General features: G+C 37.5%; 1 protein-coding gene across 3 annotated transcripts in view; it reads right to left on the bottom strand.

Moving 5' to 3' along the window:
• The window catches only part of LOC124163417 (dyslexia-associated protein KIAA0319-like protein), a 77256-nt gene that overhangs the window by 20503 nt on the left and 35813 nt on the right, over window positions 1-20940 (bottom strand). For all 3 annotated transcript variants that reach the window (XM_046540318.1, XM_046540320.1, XM_046540319.1), the window contains exons 10-14: window positions 19689-19911; window positions 15933-16077; window positions 6453-6564; window positions 4488-4765; window positions 2035-2237 (exon numbers count right to left, since the gene is read on the bottom strand). In XM_046540318.1, coding sequence (XP_046396274.1) covers window positions 2035-2237; window positions 4488-4765; window positions 6453-6564; window positions 15933-16077; window positions 19689-19911 — 961 coding nt within the window. The remainder of the gene's footprint in view (window positions 1-2034; window positions 2238-4487; window positions 4766-6452; window positions 6565-15932; window positions 16078-19688; window positions 19912-20940) is intronic.

The raw sequence follows: 20940 nt of genomic DNA, 5'->3' as shown, positions 1-20940 counted from the left end.
AATACGTACGAAAAATCCACAGAGAAAAAAATCATTCGCCTTAACTGGGATTCGAACCCGGATCCCCTGGTTTCTGGTCAAGTGCTTTCACCACTTAAGCTACCAAGGCATCTTCATCTTCCCTGTGGAAATTTTCTCTGTGGATTTTTCGCACAATTTGTGCATTGCGGGTGGCTTTGTAAAGATATCACATTAGCAGGTCTCCGTATCCTTAAAATTCTTTCAAGAATAGTTTGTATCAAAAGATGCCATTATGACAATAAAATTTTGCTTTTTCGCTATAAACTTTCAGGAAAGTTATATTTATTTCCTGAAAAAAATAAAAAAATGCATAATACATAATCATTAACTGAAAACAAATCAATACAGTAATAACATATAGTATACTGTACCTAAATTTAAGTAAATTATAAATCATCATCATCATCAGTCAACAATCCTAAGATTGGTTTGACGCAGCTCTCCATTTCTCCCTCCTATCCGCTAATCTCTTCATAGCTACATATTTCTTCTCTTTTACATCCTTTATAACCTGTCCGATATAACTCATTCGGGGCCGTCCCTTGCCCTTTTTCCCTTCCACTTGTCCTTCAACGATTGTCTTCATCACACCATCGTGCCTCAAAATGTGGCCAACTAAGTTGTCCCTTCTTCTGCTTAATGTTTTTAGGAGGCTTCTCTTTTCTCCTCCTCTCCTTAGCACTTCATGGTTACTCACACGGTCAATCCATTTTATCTTCATCATTCTTCGGTAGCACCACATTTCGAATGCTTCCACTCTTGACTTCTCTGCTGCCGTCAACGTCCAACCCTCGCTTCCATAGAGAAACATATTCCATATGTAGCATCTGAAGAATTGTTTCCTTACTTCTATGCTGGTATTTTCAGCTGTAAGAAGATTCTTCTTTTTGTAGAAAGCCCTCTTCGCCTGCGCTATTCTACTGTGTATTTCTTTCTTGCTCCGTCCATCACTGGTAATTCGTCTTCCCAGGTAAGAGAACTCGTTCACCTCTTCAAGCTTATGCTGTCCTAGGTTGATGTTTGTTTTAGCCTCCTCTCTTTTGCTGCAAACTAATATCTTAGTCTTCTTTTTGTTGATTTTCAGCTGATATCTGGCCATTGTCCTTTCCATGTTTGTCAACGTCTTCTTCAAATCCTTCTCTGTCTCGGCTATGACTGCTATGTCGTCAGCAAATCGCAGCATACTAATTTTTTCTCCGTGGATATTGACACCCGAAGCTTTCTGCTTGATTTCGTTAATGGCTTTCTCTATGTAAACATTAAAAATTAAGGGGGAAAGCGCACAACCTTGTCTCACCCCTTTTCTTATTCTCGCTTCTGTACCGTTTGGTCCACATTTGATCACAGCAACTTGGTTTTTATACAAACTATGAATAATTCTACGATCATTGTAGAGTACGCCGATTTCTTTCAAAGTTCTAAGCATTGAATTCCATTCCACGTTATCAAAGGTCTTCTCTAAATCGACAAATGCTATGAAGGTTGGTTTGTTTTTCTCCATTCTCTTCTCTATGATCATCCTAAGAGCCAAAATTGCTTCCCTTGTGCCCCTGCTTTTCCTAAATCCGAATTTGTCCTCATCCAGGAATTCTTCTGCTCTTCGTTCAATTCTCCTGTAAATGATTCTTGTCAGAATCTTCGACGCATGTGTCGTCAGGCTTATGGTCCTAAATTCTTCGCACTTCTCAGCTCTCTTCTTTTTGGGTAAGGGAATGATGATGTTCTTCTCGAAGTCACTAGGTAAATCTCCTGTTGAGTACATATCGCAGATAGTTTTATACAGTTGATTTAAGACCTTTTCTCCTGCATTTTTTATTAACTCTGCTGGAATGTCATCTATTCCTGGGCCCTTATTCTTTCGCAGGTCTCTTACTGCAGCGTCAAATTCCGATCCAAATTATAAATATTAACAGCAAATACAAATAAGCATGTGCCCCACTACACATGTCACAAATATGTGCACCACTCACTGAATGTTAAATGCACAGAAAAGGAGCTAATTGAAACACACACCTTGAGAACAGGAGATTGATCAGAGTCCCCGACCACTTTGCCAGCTGCAAGGCCCGACGGCTCCCGCGTCCACTTCCACGATACTATAGCAAGGTCATCAGAGGAGCGATGGCCATCTGCCACTATGAGCCACCCTGGACCACCTTCGCCAGCCACCACAGTGTGGTCACCGCCAGCATCCGCTTTGGGAGGGGCATTTATAGCTACAGGAAAATTAAAACTAGAGTCAAGAAAGCTATACCACAGAGGAACTATATACCTTTATCGTTCATCTGATTTCAATGAGGAACTTGCAAGTTAAAACATAAAATTGGAGTGATCGAAGATGATAAATCTTGCACAACACAAACAAACAGAGGTCTAGGCAATACTTTGTTACCAACATAAAAATTTCCTAAGTCGTCAAACTTCCAATGGTGTGAAAATCAGCCTTAGAAAGGGGGAGTAGTCAAGTCAGATGGCTCTGAAGTAACTATTGCCATTCCAAGGGTTTCTAGGCACTCCCAAGCTCAGGGAATCTTCAACAGAGAGGACTGAAGAGTACAGTACCATGCAAAGAGCAAAGTACACTAGATTCCGTTTAATGGGTCCACCGGTTACTTGGGGCAGATCTTGAAGAACAGAACCCAATAGAGGAATATCCCAGAGCATTCTCCGCTTAATTGGGACAGCATGCCGCCTTATTGGGCCATGAGCCGGCGACGTTGACTCTATACCCACGACGAAATTAAAATTTTTTGTTTTCAGAATACTATTTTTTCATATTTTCCTCCTTTGATTTACTTTTATTTTGCACAAATGTTCCTATTCTTGCCCTATTTTGAAAGCTCTTGTTGTTATACTATCTGCAAGAGGATAGGACTTTTCTTTAATAGGACTTAGTAAAAGTCATTCATTCAGCGTCGCCCGAGGCTGTGAAAAATATTTTAAACTAAATTGTTACAATTCTTAAAAATGATAATAAATTAACTATACTCGCTGATTTATTAATCAAATTAATAGTTTAATAAACTTATGTTGCATTATATACATTCTTTAGTCTTCTTTCTATCATTTCAACGTTTGTTTATGCCCATATACAGGATAGTTCACCTAACTGGGGCAGCCGCTTAATTGGGGCAAAGTGCACAAGTCCCGATACGCCCCAATTAACCGGAATCTACTGTATTTTCAGAATGCTTTTACACAAACATCTGCCCTACCACTACGGCTACAATAAGGTTCTACTTCGCTGAATGATAACACAATGGGAGAAATAAGGGACCTTGAGCTGATTCCACAGGAAACACCCTGGACCAATCCTAGCACACAGCACACCAATATCTTACTCTTGATAATGATTTGTCAAGGGTGAAACTGTTTGTGTGTTTCTTTTCATCTTAAAATGAGGACACCGTGCATTATTCGTCCCTCCTACAAAGCTATATTCCCTGAGCATGCAGTTCCCATGCCTTGTTGGAAAGGTGCAATATGTAGTTACTCATGGAGCTCAGTTTGTTTAAAAATTAAAGCAACGAGTTGAAAAGCTTATATTTCAATTACAAATAATTGGATGAAGATGAAAACAAGCATCATTAAAAAGCTCTTATTTTACATTAACAAATTTGTTAACATCTCGTTAAGTTTCAAATTTGAGTTTTAATTCTTGGTTTAAAAAAACAATCAGAAAAACAAAGAAGTCTCTGAAACAGGAATCTACCACAACAGAAAATCATCTTTACACAGGAGTAAAACCATTTTCATTATAACTTGTTACAATATATATCAACAATGACATCAAATGATCTGAACTGGAGTTTTAAAATTTGCAGATTTATGCTCCATGTAAGGCATGGTTTCGAAAATCACACATCTGTGGCTGTGTGATGATGGATACAGAAAAGTGGTTTGCACGAATCCTTCAAAACCACTGCTCGACATCAGAAACTACACTGTCAGGCACCACGCTACGTAGTCAAGTCTCGCACAAGTTGCCCGGGTTGCAACTGCTGCGGGACAGGTATTCGTGATCATGGAGCGCGGTCGTGCACTGCGAAGCTTGGAAAACAGGAACATGGTGCTCCCGTGAATGCAGCTTGTGGGCAATCACTTCCATTTTACGAAGGGGATTCTGACGGAAATAATAAGCCTGGTGTATCCTAGCATTAATGCAGTCATAGCCGATAGTTTTGCATCCGATTCTATTTTTTTATGAAGATCACGTAATATATAATGAGCGATGGTGAAAATTATGCACGGATAATCCGAAACACGGATAACCTGCAGCCGGATAATCGCAAGTCTGCTGTACATAATAAGTTTTACACAAATCTATGAATGCCTACCATTTCCCTTCAAAGTTCCAGAAGAAGTTTCATACTAAAGAAAATGTAAAAACCATTTAGGAAAATCTTAAAGTTAAAACTTAACCAAATCAATCGTTCATGGATTAGCATGAATAATTATTCACTTACGTTGGTTTACAGTGATGGAAACATTTTCTGTGGCCTTGTTTCCATCACCATCTGTGACAGTAAGGTTGAAAATGTAAGTCCCTTTCGTGAGAGCCGTGGCATTCACTTTTACTCCGCTGATCCCTTTGCTGTCCGATACGGACGAAGGGAGCGAAGAGCCATTCTGAACTTTGCCAGCTGCATCAGATGTTGTGCCAGACGGCACGCCAGCTCCCGTTCCACTCCCGCCTCCCTTATTTTCCGGAGGAAGTTTCAAAAACACTGCCTTTGTTGGCCCACTGTGAAATGAGTTCATTGGAACATAAAACTCATCCATTAATCTTGAGGAAATGTTTTAATTTCAACACATTAACATAGTTAATTATAAATTCTTTATGTTCATATAAATATAAAATATTTTAATGCTAAAACTTTGGTGAAAAAGTTATTAAAATTTTCAAAAATAGTCTATCTAAAACAAAAAGATATCAGTCTACAACCATACTAACATCTGCAATTGGCAGCCTCAATGAATTAAACTAGAGCCAATCAAAGTTAGTAATCCTAAGGGCAAGTTAAGCATTGAAGGCAAATTGCAAAGTAAATGTAAGAAAAAAACTACACTGCAAATATGTACATGAAGTAAACAAAATTCATTGGCACAAAAATAATTAAACTCATCTTGACTATGAATAGTAAAATAATGCTTAGTATGAGAATATTAAAAATATCCATGTTCCAATAGGATCCAAATGTTGACCGTAACTTGCACATGATAAGCCTATTAAGTAGGTAACTCAAACAATTCATCACATCTATTCTGAAAAACTACATAAAATAATATGTAACTCGTAGCTGGAGATAGGTGATGACTGAGTTTGCAACACAAATAATGAGATAAGTTTCCTGTCATCGCTGAATATACAAGGAGACATTGAGCAATGCTTGTGGGTGTAGTACCAAGCTCTGAGCCATATCAACGTTACAAAGCTTCAAAACATTACCAGAAAAATGATTGGATTACATTTTGAGTTTTAGGAGGAATAATTTTTAAAAAATTACAATGATATGGAGCCTGTTGACAGAACTTGAGCACTTCATACCATTTCACATCAAAAAATGCCACCCAAATTAATCGGTTCTTGGCAATTTCAATGAGCATTTAAACTTTTCAGAAATCAAAAATTTTAATTTCTCATCCACTATCACTAAAGCATGATATAACAATTTCAACATTAGCCTCAAAGACTACAAATACACTGCAATACAGGTGTACATGACTTTTGCACAAGTACATATTATGATAAAAAACTTTTTGAAGGAAAAAAAAACACATCAATACCAATTAGGTATAAAGGTGAAACTACTAAATTTCTTATGACAGATTAAAATGCACCAAAATACAACCAAAGCTCCAGACATATACCAAGCTGCTCTAAGCAGCCTATCCATAATACTGTGAACACTAAAAAATATGTACCACCTAAGGATATGCAGCTCAAATGCCAAAAAATAACTATGCTGAAGTATTAATAGCATCAAAACTTCAGCTGAAGTGCGGGAGAACTACTTCTATGCCTTTGTATTTTCAAATGTACTAATCCTACTAGCTCCTGCTCCTGTGTATTTTTATCAATCATTTCATGAAATATCACTTAATCTCTGAATCCCTGGTTAAAGTTTTGAAAATTAAAAAACACCATAAAATCTCCATGTGAAGAATTTAAGTGCAGGGAAGAGTTGAATGTGCCCAAGCTATGAGACCATTCTCCCACATGTAAAAAGAAATCTTTTCAAAACAATTTGAGTCATAGTCTATGCAAATCTTCTCCGGAGCCTATTTATTCTTTGTTGTGCAGAAAAAATGATTTCTTATAATCATGTCAAACTTTAAAAGGAATGGGTGAATTTTTAACTAAGTCTGTGAAAAATATATCAAACAATGATTTTATGCATAATTATTCAAACATGCATAAGAATACACACCTTATCTGTTCCCAGTACCAATCAACAATAGCAACATCGTCTGAACTTTTGGAGCCATCCAGAATGTACCATGTTCTAGGCAATGAAATGGATGCATTGCCCCCAGCATTCGCTACACAAAATAAGATGTAATCCATGAGCCAATACAAATCACTGAGAGAATATAATCATTTGAAGAACACTCAACTTCATGCATTCTACATCAAGAAGAAAATGGGCAATATTTACTTCAACCAAAGTATAGTTATGAGGCAGATATGATGCTAATATGATAAATTACAAGAGTAATAAATATAAACATATGTTTATGTATAGATTCGGAGAGGAGTTTCATATTTTACTTGATTATATTAGGTGTGCAACCAAGTTCTCGCTGCATTAAATCGAACAAGTGAAAATCGGAGGGCGCAATATCTGATGAATATAGCCAGTGACTTCCCACTTGAGTGTTTACAGGTAGGTTTTAATGGGTTTGGCAACATTAAGGTCGGGCGTTGTCATGTTGTAGAATCACTTTGTCGTGCCTCTGCTCGTATTGCGGACATTTTTCGCACAATATTCAGCTCAATAGGATGATTTCCTATTATTTTTTTATTGCCTAAATCGAGAGATTATTACTCCTGGAGTGCGCATTTCATGCTCATAGGTTTTCGAATGACAATATCTATTTTTCGCGATTAAATGAAAAGTGAAAAATTTCAAGCACGCGAAAATGCGACGGCTAAGTAGGAATGCTGGGAAAACCCCGTGTGACGTATTTCTGGTTCCAGCTGTCGCCGTGTGAGGTGACCTTGGGTCAAGGCTTTGAGCGCTGATACGATGCAGGCTTCTAGCAGGTAGCTGAGTACCCCGCTAGCAGGTAGCGCTTGGCTTAAATAAGGATTATTAATACCCTATCAAACGAAGGAAACTTTCCGAACTCTGGTAATTTTAATAGGTGATTTTTAAGAGATATTTCCCTGAGCTCTGTGCCTCATGCATGCATTGGTAATCTCAGACGATGTAAAACTCCTGACTACTCGTATAACAACCGGGGCCCTGTGACGTCACATGGAGTGGAATCGCATGGGCACCAATCTGGCCTTTTTCAAATGAGGATAAAATTGACCATTGCCATTCGTCTAAGCCGGTATTTCTAAAACCAAATAATTTGTATATTATGAATACTCTAATGGTGGCTAAGGAATCGCAATCAATGCATTTCGTTTTCTTTGACGAAGGAAACTACCCTATTGCATCAATTGGAGTCCACACCGCTCCCCAGTAATGGTTTTTTTTCGTTTTAACTGTTCACTGTAAATAATACCGACCTGGTCCCACTAAACTCACAGCATAACCTTTGCAGAGTGAATTACAGCCAAGCCGACGACATAGAGCTATGACCACGCAGTCCCAAAGACTTTCTTCTCTTTAAGTTTCTGTAATGAATCAATTTTTCACCACAAGTCATGATGCAATGAAGAAAACCTTTCTTTTTTTGACGATGGAGCTGTTTTTCATAGGTGACAAAACTTCGCTCAATGTCCCTTGGCTTCAAATCATTAGAAACCCAAGTTTCTCACTTTTGAATCATTCCTATCGCATGCAACCGCTTGGAAATAGCTAGGCGAGTAACTCCTAATGCTGAAGCAAGCCCTTCTTGAGTTTGGAGTGGATCTTCATAGAGCAATTCCTCCATATTAGTGTCTTCAAAGGTTTTTGGTCTTCCTTCACGCGGACGGTCGTCAACGTGAAATGACCATCTTTGAAGCGACGGACCCAATCACCAGGGGCGCAGCTAGGAATTAAGGCTAGGGGGGTTTAAGGCGCAACTAATACTTACGGGTGTGGGGGTATTGCATACCAACCAGGGTAAGCAGGAGTTGTGGGGGCCCTCCTTCAGAAAAAATTTAAGAATAATGGTTCAAAATGGCGAGTTTTATAGCTTTCTGAGGGATATTTGATTAATTCAAACAATATTCTATAAGTAATACTAATCCATTAAGTAAAATGGATTAAACTTAAAAATTTCTCTGACCTCTGGGGGGGGGGGGGGTTTTATCCCCCAAAACACCCCCCTCGCTACGCCACTGCCAATCGCGGCACGTTCTTTAACTCACAGCAGCATCTCCGAAAACTTTTTGGAACCCTCGATGCGCGTCGACCGCCGTTTTATTCGAATTGAAGAAGAAAATTCAACTCTTCCGACAAATGATGGTTACTTGGCATTTACTCAGACATTTTCACGCAACAATAAGGATTTGACATCAACACAAACTCACCATTGTTGTGAAGCAGTTTGTTTACCAAACGTCTAAGCTTGGTTCATGCTGTTTCCGATAAGTTGAAATCGACCTGCAATCACTTCTAAACCCATCTAATAACAACCAGTGGGAACTTGGTGCCAAACAGTGGTGCAAATTACCTTTCCTTGGCCCCCTGTCTTACAGTGTTCACAACCTCATACCCAAAGACAAATACCGAGTGTGTTTTTACTCCCTGACCTCCCTTGGTAAAGTGATTTTTAACTGTAAGGGCAAAGTGCATCCTGAAGACAAAAGTGGTGTCTATGCCCTGACATGTGATGAGTGCAACGGTGTATACGTCGGTCAAACGGGCCGCAAGTTTAAAACTCGTGTTGATGAACACAAAAGAAGTGCTCGTTTGAAAGACTCCAAATCCCATTTTTCTAAACACCTGTCCGAATTCGGCCACAACAGTGATTTTAATATTAAAATTTTACATTGCACGTAACATCGAAATTTTTAATGATATGACTGTACTCAAATGTTCTAATTTTTTATCTACTGTTTTAAAATCTGACTTCTTCCTTGACAATCCTTCCTCCTCCCCTTCCCATTAACCTCGTTAACACTTGACTTTCTATATGCCTCCCCCCCTCAGCTTTAAGGGCCCCCGCACACTGGCAACTTTTACGAAGCAACTATTCAGTTGCTTTGAGGAAGTCCTATGAAACACATGGCAGTTGCGGCAACTAAAAAGTCGCCTGTGCGCGGGGCCACAGTCAATTCCATGTGTTTCATTTGAACATCCACAAAGCAACTAAATTGTTGCTTTGTAAAAGTTGCCAGTGCGCGGGGGCCCTTATACTTTGTGTTTCGACCCTCCAACCCAACCTACAATGCCCAACCAACAATGCTCCTCCTCATTTAGTTCCCCCTCCTCCTTCCCTCACACTATTGTTGGATAAATAAGGCTGGACGTTATACGCTATTGCTCAGTTAGTCTTGATAATGACGGTGTAAATGTAGAAACTAGTAGACTGTAAAAATATAAGTTTGTGGAATAGTACTGTGTTTTGTTTCACCATGAACAGTGGGAACTTAGTTGTGCACCTAATATCTTAAAACCACATGATTGCTGAAAATTTGATAGTGTTATCATACTGGATAAAGTGTTCCTGGTTTTCTATCCATTGTGTGAGACAGTTCATCATGTCTGATGTTTGGCGGTACTTCACGTTCCTCGTCTACAGGAAATGCTGATGGTACCATAAGATTTTCATTTATTTATACTCTCTCCTTTGTCTGAGCATGTATTTTAATATTATTACATATATAAAGTGGGAAAGTAATTCATTGATTGGGTGATTGATACAAATTCGCAGCCCAAACTACCGGGCCGATCGAGGTGAGATTTTTTGGGGTAAAACTAGAAAAATATTCATCGGGAGAATAAATCTGAAAATGACAAAAAGGTCGATACTTTTCGAGATATATCGATCTACTTTAACATGGGCTCTTATGGAAAAAAAATAAAATCGCGATATGACCCACTAAAAATCGCCGCACGCGGACGAGATCCAAATGGGAAACATTAGTTTTTTGGCCGATTTTTTTGACATGCGTAAAAAGCTCCTAGGTCGAACCGTTTTCGAGATATCGATTTACACGCGACCTTATGTGATTTCGATTTGCGAGCTGGCGAACGAAACTTAAGCTATGTAGCTCGCGAAGTTGTTGGCACAAGCCTAACTATTCGTTAGACTTTGGGTTTTCTTTTTTAATTCGGTTTCGTAATAGTAAATGAATTATTTCAATCCGAAATTTTCCCAAATTATTTTTTTGAGTCCCCGGCAGTCGCCGCCATTCCTCCCCGCCAAACGGCAAGAGGTCGGACTCGGTAAGAAATACGCGCATCGCCTTATAGGAGGGAGCATGGCAGTAGACATTGGGAACTTGCATTGGGTTCGTATACGGAGATTCTTAACGAAAGACAACGGTCCATCTTTCGAAATACGTTGTTCTATTGTTTCCAAATTAATATCTGCTACCTCATGCACCATGTATATGTAGATGAAAATAGGATGGGTACGACCATTGCCTCTTAGGGTCCCCTATGCCGCCATTGAAAAACGCAAATGAACATAGCTCTGTTGCTGTTTCGGATAGACCAATGAAATTTGGCAAACCGGTACATCTTGGTATTCTCCATACAGCAATGTTTAAATGACTACTGTTGGTGGGTTAACTTTCGATATATATCGAATCTACGTTTTCTTGAATATAATCGAAGGCTAATAACTTTTTGGAATATCCATCGCTTGAGATAGTTGTGCCGGCGTAACATGAAGAATGACCAACTAATGGAATATAAACCAATAGAATTGCGTATTTCAGAGTACCGGTGTCAGTGTAATCGAAAGTTCGATTCGATAATTTTACCAAATACGTAAATTGGCATAACTTGGTAAGTATATTTGTTAGGCCAACGAAATTTGGTGAACTGATACATCTTGGTATTACTCACAATCCGTTGTGTAAATATACTTACTATGCAATCACACAATCGATATATATCGAATCTCTCTTTTCTTAAATTATATCGAACTGCTATAATATGTAGGTTTTAACATCCACGGACAAAGTTGATATGTAAATATGTAGTGGATAACCATAGAATGAAATTTGAACGAAGAGCTTTGCGCATTTTACTGTACAGGTGTCGGTATAATCGAAATATCGATTCGATTATTATACTAAATAAGTAAATTGGCATAACTTGGCAAGTTTTTTCGTTACACCAACCAAATTTGGTAAATACGTACATCTTCGTATTCCTCATGATATACAATGAGAATACGTACATTATGTAGTCTCACATTCGATATATATCGAATCTGCGTTTTCTTAAAATATATCGAATAGCTCTACCACATAGGATTCAACATCCACGGGGAAAGTTGAGTGAGAAATATGTAGTGGATAAGCATAGAATGAAATTTGAATGAAGAGCGTTGCGCATTTTACTGTTCAGGTGTCGGTATTATCGAAATTTCGATTCGATTATTATACCAAATAAGTATATTGGCATAACTTGACAAGTATTTATCTTACACCAACCAAATTTGGTAAATAAGTACATCCTGGTATTCCTCATGATAAACATTGAGAATACGTACTGTATGTAGTCTCACATTCGATATATATCGAATCTGCATTTTCTTAAAATATATCGAATTGCTATATCACATAGGATTTAACACCCACGGGGAGAGTTGAGTAGGAAATATGTAGTGGATGGGCAGAGAATTGAATTTGAACCAATAGCAATGAACATTACACTTTACAGGTGTCAGTATAATCGAAAGTTCGATTCGATTATTATACCAAATAAGTAAATTGGCATAACATGGCAAGTATTTTCGTTACACCAACGAAATTTGGGAAATGAGTACATCTTGGTATTCCCCATCATGTACAGTGGGAATACGTTCTGTATGTAGTCTTACATTCGATATATATCGAATCTGCGTTTTCTTAAAATATACCGAATTGCTATACCACGTAGGATTCAACATCCACGGGGAAAGTTGAGTAGGAAATATGTAGTGGATGAATAGAGAATTGAATTTGAACCAAAATCAATGCACATTTCACTTTACAGGTGTCAGTTTAATCGAAAGTTCGATTCGATTATTATACCAAATAAGTAAATTGGCATAACATGGCAAGTATTTTCGTTACACCAACGAAATTTGGTAAGTGAGTACATCTTGGTACTCCTTATGATGTACACTGGAAAAACGTACTGTATGTAGTCTCACATTCGATATATATCGAATCTGCGTTTTCTTAAAATATATCGAATAGCTATACCACATATGATTCAACATCCACGGGGAAAGTTGAGTAGGAAATATGTAGTGGATAACCATGAAATGAAATTTGATTCAATAGCATTGCGCATTTCATTGTACAGGTGTCAGTTTAATCGAAAGTTCGATTCGATTATTATACCAAATAAGTATATTGGCATAACCTGATAAGTATTTTCGTTACACCAACGAAATGTGGTAAATGAGTACATCTTGGTATTCCTCATGATGTACAATGACATTTTGTGCTGTATGTAGTCTTACATACGATATATATCGAATCTGCGTTTTCTTTAAATATATTGAATTGCTATATCACATAGGATTTAACACCCACGGGGAGAGCTGAGTAGGAAATATGAAGTGGATGAGCAGAGAATTGAATTTGAACCAATAGCAATGCACATTTCACTTTACAGATGTCAGTTTAATCGAAAGTTCAATTCGATTAATATACCAAATAAGTATATTGGCATATCTTGATAAGTATTTTCGTTTCACCAACAAAATTTGGTAAATGAGAACATCTTGGTATTCCTCATGATGTACATTGATAATACGTACTGTATGTAGTCTCATATTCGATATATATCGAATCTGCGTTTTCTTAAAATATATCGAATTGCTATACCACGTAGGATTAAACATCCACGGGAAAGTTGAGTAGGAAATATGAAATGGATGACCAGAGAATCAAATTTGAATCAATAGCATTGCACGTTGCATTGTGCAGGTGTCAGTTTAATCGAAGGTTCGATTCGATTATTATACCAAATAAGTATATTGGCATAACTTGATAAGTATTTTCGTTACACCAACGAAATTTGGTAAATGAGTACATCTTGGTATTCCTCATGATGAACAGTGGGAATACGTACTGTATGTAGTCTTACATTCGATATATATCGAATCTGCGTTTTCGTAAAATATATCGAATTGCTATACCACGTAGGATTCAACAACCACGGGGAAAGTTGAGTAGGAAATATGAAGTGGATGACCAGAGAATAAAATTTGAATCAATAGGAATGCGCATTTCACTGGACAGGTGTGAGTGTAATCGAAAGTTTGATTAGATTATTATTCCAAATAAGTAAATTGACATAACTTGATAAGTATTTGAGGTAGATGAATGGAATTTTGTTAATAGGTACATATTGGTATTTCACATAATGCACATGGAAAATAGGTTTTCTTTGTAGTCTAAAATTCGATATTTATCGAATCTGCGTTTCCTAAAAATATATCGAATACGAACACCACGTAGAATTTAGCATCCAAGGGCAGAGTTGAGAAGGAAATAGATAGTGGATGACCATAGTATGAAACTGTTATCGAAAGCTATGAGGTTTTTTACCGTACAGATAGTATAGTCGAAAGTTCAATTCGATTATTATAACAAAAACGAATATTGACATAACTTGAGAAATATTTGTGGTAGATGAATGAAATTCGGTAAATGGGCACATATTGGTATTCCAAATAATGCACAGGGGAAATGTTTTTTCCATTTGGTCTCACATTCGATATATATCGAATCAGCGTTTCCTTGATGTATATCGAATTGTTATACCATCTAAAATTTAGCATCCACGGGTGAAGTTGAGAAGGTTATAGATAGCGGATGACATTAGAATCAAATTCTAATCGAAAGCTATGAGCATTTTTCTGCACAGATGTCAGTAAAATCGAATTTTGCTTCGTTTATTGTAACAAATACAAATATTGACATAACTTGATAGATATTTTAGGCAGATGAATGAAATTTGTAAATGTCAACATAATGGTATTCCTCATAATGCAAAAGGGGGAATACGTATTGTATGTAGTCTCACATTCGATTAATATCGAATCTGCGTTTCCTTAAAATGTATCGAATTGCTATACCACGTAGAATTTAGCATCAATGAGCATAGTTGTGAAGGATATAGATAGTGGATGGATAGATTGAATACAAGTGGATAGCATAAGGAAAATATGAAATTATTTGCGTATTTCTATATACAAATGTAACTTTACTCATAAGTTCGATTCCATTATTTTAGCAAATATTCAAAATGACATATCTTCATAACTATTTCAGTTTGACCAATGATATTTGGAGTGTGTGTACCTATTAGTATTCCACTTACTTCCCAATAGAATACAATGAAAATAATGGGTTAACAATCGATTTATTTCGAATATGCGTTTTCATAAAATATATCGAATTACTTTTACTTGACGTGGTGGAATTTTCGAACTTTTTACCAACTTATGAACCCAGGACTAGGCTACAATTGACACCACCATATCTTCTACCCTTTACACACCTGCTTGATATATTCAAGCATCATCGACTCGTTACATTATAAAGCCATATACCAGTATTACTCAGATGGACATAGTTACAAATGCTCACCCTCAAGACATCTGCACCATAAGCAATTAAAATTTGATGCCACCAATCAACTTCCCTCAGCTGAAAACCAAAGGGTGTTCACAATGTCCTCAATATTTCTAGATAAGATGCTTGACATTCAAGTCTACGAATTGAAACTCTTGACTCAAAAATCCAAGGAACAATATTGCTCTCATACTACTACGGTAAAATAGCAGATGTGAAAAAAGACTGGATTTGGAGGGGGACTACTTCACGTACCTGAGGTAAGAATACGAAATGCCAAAAGAAATGAAGAAATTATCCACATTTACACACCGGAGTTCACACAAAAATATAAAGAGAGCTGAGAATACCAATGATCACTTAACAATAGAACTACTATTAAATATTCATCCATAAAAAAACAATAATTTTCAAAATTTAGGCAGACTTAGCAATTCTTAAGGGCAGTTGAGCTAGTTCAAAACTTTACCATTCATTTCATGCTATTACGCTACACCCAGGGGCGGATCCAGGATTTCTTTCTGGGGGGGTGGGGGGCACAAGCAAGGATATATTCAGGATTTTATTCTGGGGGGGGGGCACAAGCAAGGCTATATTCAGGATTTTATTCTGGGGGGGGGGGGGGGGCACAAGGATACCACATAATACAAAAATGAATGCAATCATAATGGGACCGTATTAAAAATCATGCATATTTTTAAGGGTCTGGGGGGGCACGTGCCCCCGTGCCGCCCCCCCTTCCCCCCCCATATCTGCCTATGGCTACACCCATGAAAGGATGCAAAATTTACAGATAATAGCCAAATTTGACAGCATCAAATAACTTAAACATAAACAATACCACTTAACACATAGCTACTGAATGACTTCCAGACTATGGCAGCCTTTGACTACTTAGCATAAAAACTATGCATATATTTTACTACCATGCAATGCAAGTTAATCAAGACAGAAGCCACACAAATCAATGGCCTGAGGACACTAACTGGTTACTCACCAACAGGAGGCTTTTTAGTTGGAGGTTTGACAAAGACATGCACTTCTGCTGTGGAGTTCTGCCCAGAATTGTCCGTTACTCTCAAGGCGAAGGTATAATATCCTTCCTCTAAGTTAGAAAGCTCGAGGTTTGGCATCCTTGTGTTCTTAAAGTGAAACATAGTACAAAAACTAGGATGTTTCATAATACAATGTGTCTATAAAGATGCAGATAATTTTCAGGCGAAAGAATTGCATACAGTGGTCCCATTTGGTGCACATGATGACGCAGTGGAAGCTCAGTTTAATGAGGGCTCACGACCCCAGAAAATCACCCCTCACTAAATCAGGTCTTCTTTGTATCCAAAGGTGAAGGATGGAATCCATCAATTCCCACATTCACCTTAATTTACAGCTTTTTTTTCATATCGGTGCTATGTCACGGAGGAATAAAATTGAAATTAGCGTAGCTAGTTTATTTGTGAATTATTTTGCAAATGCAATATGTATCCCAAAACAACAATAGCTGGTGCTTGTTTCCTGAGACCACTTTCATTCCACAAGTGATTAACCAATTTTTCATGCTTGAGACAGCACTCTGTCAACATCCTGGACTTATTCAGCATAAACTAGAGATTGATGACCAAGAATTTTGCTTCAAGAAATTGGAAGTGTAAAACAAAAACAAATTTCCAAGAGATGATATGACTTCATGATCATCATGGCCTGTATCTGTATATAGAATGGAGCCAGTCAAATCAAGGTGTAGGCTTGGAGTTGGCGGCAAGTTTTTGATGCTAAGGCAATGCTTGGACTATTAATAATGCTGGCATGGCACACCTTGCATTCTGACTTACAGTTGATAAACAATACTGCTACAAAATTAATTTGCTGATCTGACTTCGCTGAAATCTCTGCCCAGCTCCAGATAGGAATCTAGCCCACAGCCTCAGCAAGCAACACTGCCCCCGATTGACGATAAGGCAGCTACGCTGGCCTAAATGTTCTTAAGTAAAATATCTGAGCCAGCAAGCCAAGTATGTTGTCATTTGTAGTCATACCAAATTCAATTTATGCGATTATGTGTATTATATATGTGATGCTTAGATGTTTAGTGGCTGGCAAAATTAAATTTTGGAGTTACATATTGCAAGTTGTAACCTTCCTTAAATTAATCTATCACTGTGCACTATCATTCTTATTGAGAACCCAATAGCATATTAATCCCGGGGTACAATTACACATACAACGTCACACGGTCCTAGAGTACGCAACATTCTGCAATTATCGGCCAGACACCCCGAAAGGTACACTCCACTTAAATACTGCTTACCTGCGTCGATAATTGTCATCCAAATTTCCGTAATGTCAATCCAATTAACGTCCCATTCTAATTTGGAATGTAAGACCTTGTCTTTCCTCCATTACTCTTTCAAAATGGAGATCGGTTCTGTGAATGCAATTGCCAATGAATGACTGCTGACTCAAGACTGGTGATGCTCCCCTGCTTGGCAAGTGCCTCTACATATATATATTTTGTCTCTTCCCCTCCTTTTTGTTCTAGAACATTCCATTACCCCATTACTTCCTCTGGCACCTGATTCGCCAGTACTTCCTTTTTTTAACCTGTGATTGGCTCTTTATGTTGCACTAATACCACATTGGTAATCCCTTCCGTTCTTTCCACTCAATTGCCGCCATTATGCCCTGTGTTTCTAAGGTAACCCTGCGAACCACAACGGTACTATCAATCCGCACCAGAACATGCTCATAAAATACCCAAAATGGCATCCAAAATTGCCAAATCATGCCAACACAGCCAAAATGGCGTGTTACAATATATTTCCGCCATCATTGATAAAATAGGTGTCCTTATTTACTTCCAAGTTAGCTAGTTACGCCCCACCAAGATCCCTCAGAGGGCATGCCATGACAAGGACGTCTTGACCTCACAATATGCATATATTTTTAAGCGTTAATCACAAGCCTTTTGACGGTAAACTGTAAACCACTCGTTATAATAAGATTCTCCCAATATGCTGTACTCATTAAAATGAGCATCCACTGCGCTAAGACTAATGGCAGAAAATTTATTCCAACTGGGATGAAAGATTGAAAAAGTACTCACGACTAAAGATAATAAAAGTAGTTATGTATTTAAAACTGAATACAAATAAAAGCCACACAAGAGATATTAAAAAAAACAATTTGGTCAACTTTGCTTGAATTTCATTAGCTTCCAAGATATTATCAATTCATTAAGTAAAATTTTTTATAAAAGAAAAATAATAAGCACATATTATTCTTAAGAGACCAGTAGTAGGTAAGGATGAAATTCTGATATTAAAAATACTTTCAGCTTGCTTCACTTAAGCTTGTTGCCACATAAAATGTTAGACAATTGACGTTCAGTTAGAACTACATACACTGCAGTAACTCAAGGAAAGAGAATAACTTTGAAGGATGACAACTAAGTTGGGAATTGTCTTAAGGACAGTATGATGGAGTACAGCAGAATTTTCTTCATTAATTTCCATTATATCTCAAAAATATCATGTCCGACATTGATAAAGAAGTATACCAACAAAAACAGCAGGTCATTCATTAGGTGATGAGACAAAATTCATAATTGCTAGGATTAGTAGAATATTAGCCAATGTATCAATTAAATACACAGCTAACTCGATTAGCCACAGCCATTCAAAGAAAGCACATTGGGTTACTATAGCTTTTAATGAATTGGATGAAAAAAATGTGACACCAAATCTCTTGAGGGTTAACTTCAACTCACAAAATAGGTACATTCAAGTTATTTCAGCTAATTTCAATAGCAATCATTCGTTTGCAATGAAATATTTTAGCTAAATTCATGCAAATGAGCAAGTAGTACATGATGACAATCAAAGCACTTTTAAGTATTAGTACACAATCATCAAATAGTAACATTATTTTTACCTAATTAAGCACTTAACTCTTAGCAAAAATTGATAAAAGCCGCTGAACACATGAATATACAAAGAGAGGTACCACAAATATGAAATTAAAACGCCCGGTCTAGCATAAACAAATTCAGCTCATGCATAGCTCTATTAACTTAATCTAAAATTTAAACAATTCTTGCCTCAAGATCAAAATATGATAAAGATTAATTCTGGGAGGAGAAAACATCATCTTTACCCAGTGGCGTAGCCAGGGATTTCGTTCTGGAGGGGTCCAGAACGAGGGGGAAAATTTTTGAAAAACAGGTAGTGGAGGATTTAACTAATTTTATCAATTTTCATAATTAAAAAAAAACTTAATTTTATTAAAGTTCTAACTCTCTTTATTCATGATTTTTCAATATTTTGTTTTCTTTTGTGATGAGGCAAAGTATTGTGATTTTATACTTTGGGGGGAACCCACCCTCACTACACTACTGATTTTAGCCATAATTTCACCAAGTTGTAGCTATGTAAATACTATATCTGGCCTGGAGGGCAATGCTATCCTCTATGAGATGCCAAAAAAATGGACAATCTTTTACTTGCCCTCTAATTATGCATTTAAATCGCACAGATGGATTGACAAATCTCTTTAAATAAGCTCAGCCTATTGGAAGGAAAATCTGTAGACATTAGAGACATATTGCATCATCAGAAAAGAGGAAAACTGTGGCCAGAAGGTAGGGATTCCAGCATTCAAACTTCCCCTCCACCAAAAAACTTTTTGGGCGATGCCTCTTCAAATTAACCCCTGCCAAAATGCAGATTCAAATTTGCTAATACAAAATCACACATACCTGCATATCTACTGCATTATCACCTGGTCTCTTGGTCCATTCCCATGATACAATACCCCTGTCATCAGTACTTCGATTGCCGTAAAGGGTCACAGCATTATGAGGCAAGTAAACAATAACGTCTTGGCCCGCATTCGCCACTGGTGGATAATCTCGTTCCTTTACAACTTCAATCTTACCCACTGCAGAGCTTGATTCATCATCTGAATCCACAACTGTCAACCTAGCAAAAGAAATTACTACTTTTAATGTATTTGTGCATGTGAATGCTTCAGCTTTCACGGGCAGGGAGCTGGCCTTAAAAAAATTATGATTCATTAAGAATTTTTAAGGCAGGGCTATAAGCTAATAAAGATGAACACAGGGAAAAAGAAAGGAAGGATTCAGCAAGAGGAAGGAAGAAATAAAGGGCCACAGTCCACCAATCTTGGGATCATAGAACTAAGAATGAATATGATTGTTACATATATGAGGCTTATATAAATCTTGGCAACTCTCGTACCTGATTTTTATTTTGATTTATGATTTCTAAAAGTTTCCAAGTGGCCTCAAATAATTGGGCTAACAGTCATCATTTGAGACAATAGAATTTGAAGTCATCAAACGTCATAAAAATCGCATCATTAAGATACAGTGCAACCGCAGTAAAATGAGACCCCACAGCGCTCAAATAAACTCTCGCTATTGCGAATTTTTGCTCTACCAGAGGTGGAGCAAATAAAAGCCAATAAACCCATTGCCAACACTGATAAAGAAAAGGATTGGTGCGGCGACGGAGACATTTCCATCCCATAAACTTAAGCATAAATGCAGATAAAAGGCGATGGTTTTGTTGCATCACTAAACTTCCTTACCTAAATAACAAACTAGCCATTCAATTTATAAGTGCCGTCCTAAATAAAAATCATGCAGAGCATTGCTTTGTAGACATTATCCTAATGCACAACTCACGGACGTGCGGACATGCTGTCCACTGCTCTCTGCCACCCGAGGAACAAAAGAAGATAAAAAATTCGCAAATTTTAATACCACAGTATTTTTACCAAAATGAACTACATACTTATTTATCGAACGACAATTTACCTCATGAATTTGAGACTGAGCACTCCATGTTAACTTCATTTCTAACAGATTGCCAGCAATTACGGAGATTAGTGATTCTTGGTGAAGGTTTTGTGGCGATGGAAACTCTCGCTAAGGTGAGAGCAAACCTCAAAAGGGCCTCTTAAAAATGATTTTTTACATGCTAATC

Source organism: Ischnura elegans, chromosome 8 (assembly GCF_921293095.1).
Source record: "Ischnura elegans chromosome 8, ioIscEleg1.1, whole genome shotgun sequence".
NCBI classification, from domain to species: Eukaryota; Metazoa; Arthropoda; class Insecta; order Odonata; family Coenagrionidae; genus Ischnura; species Ischnura elegans.
Note: the sequence above shows the minus strand (reverse complement) of the source record. Positions and strands in the feature narration are given on the sequence as shown.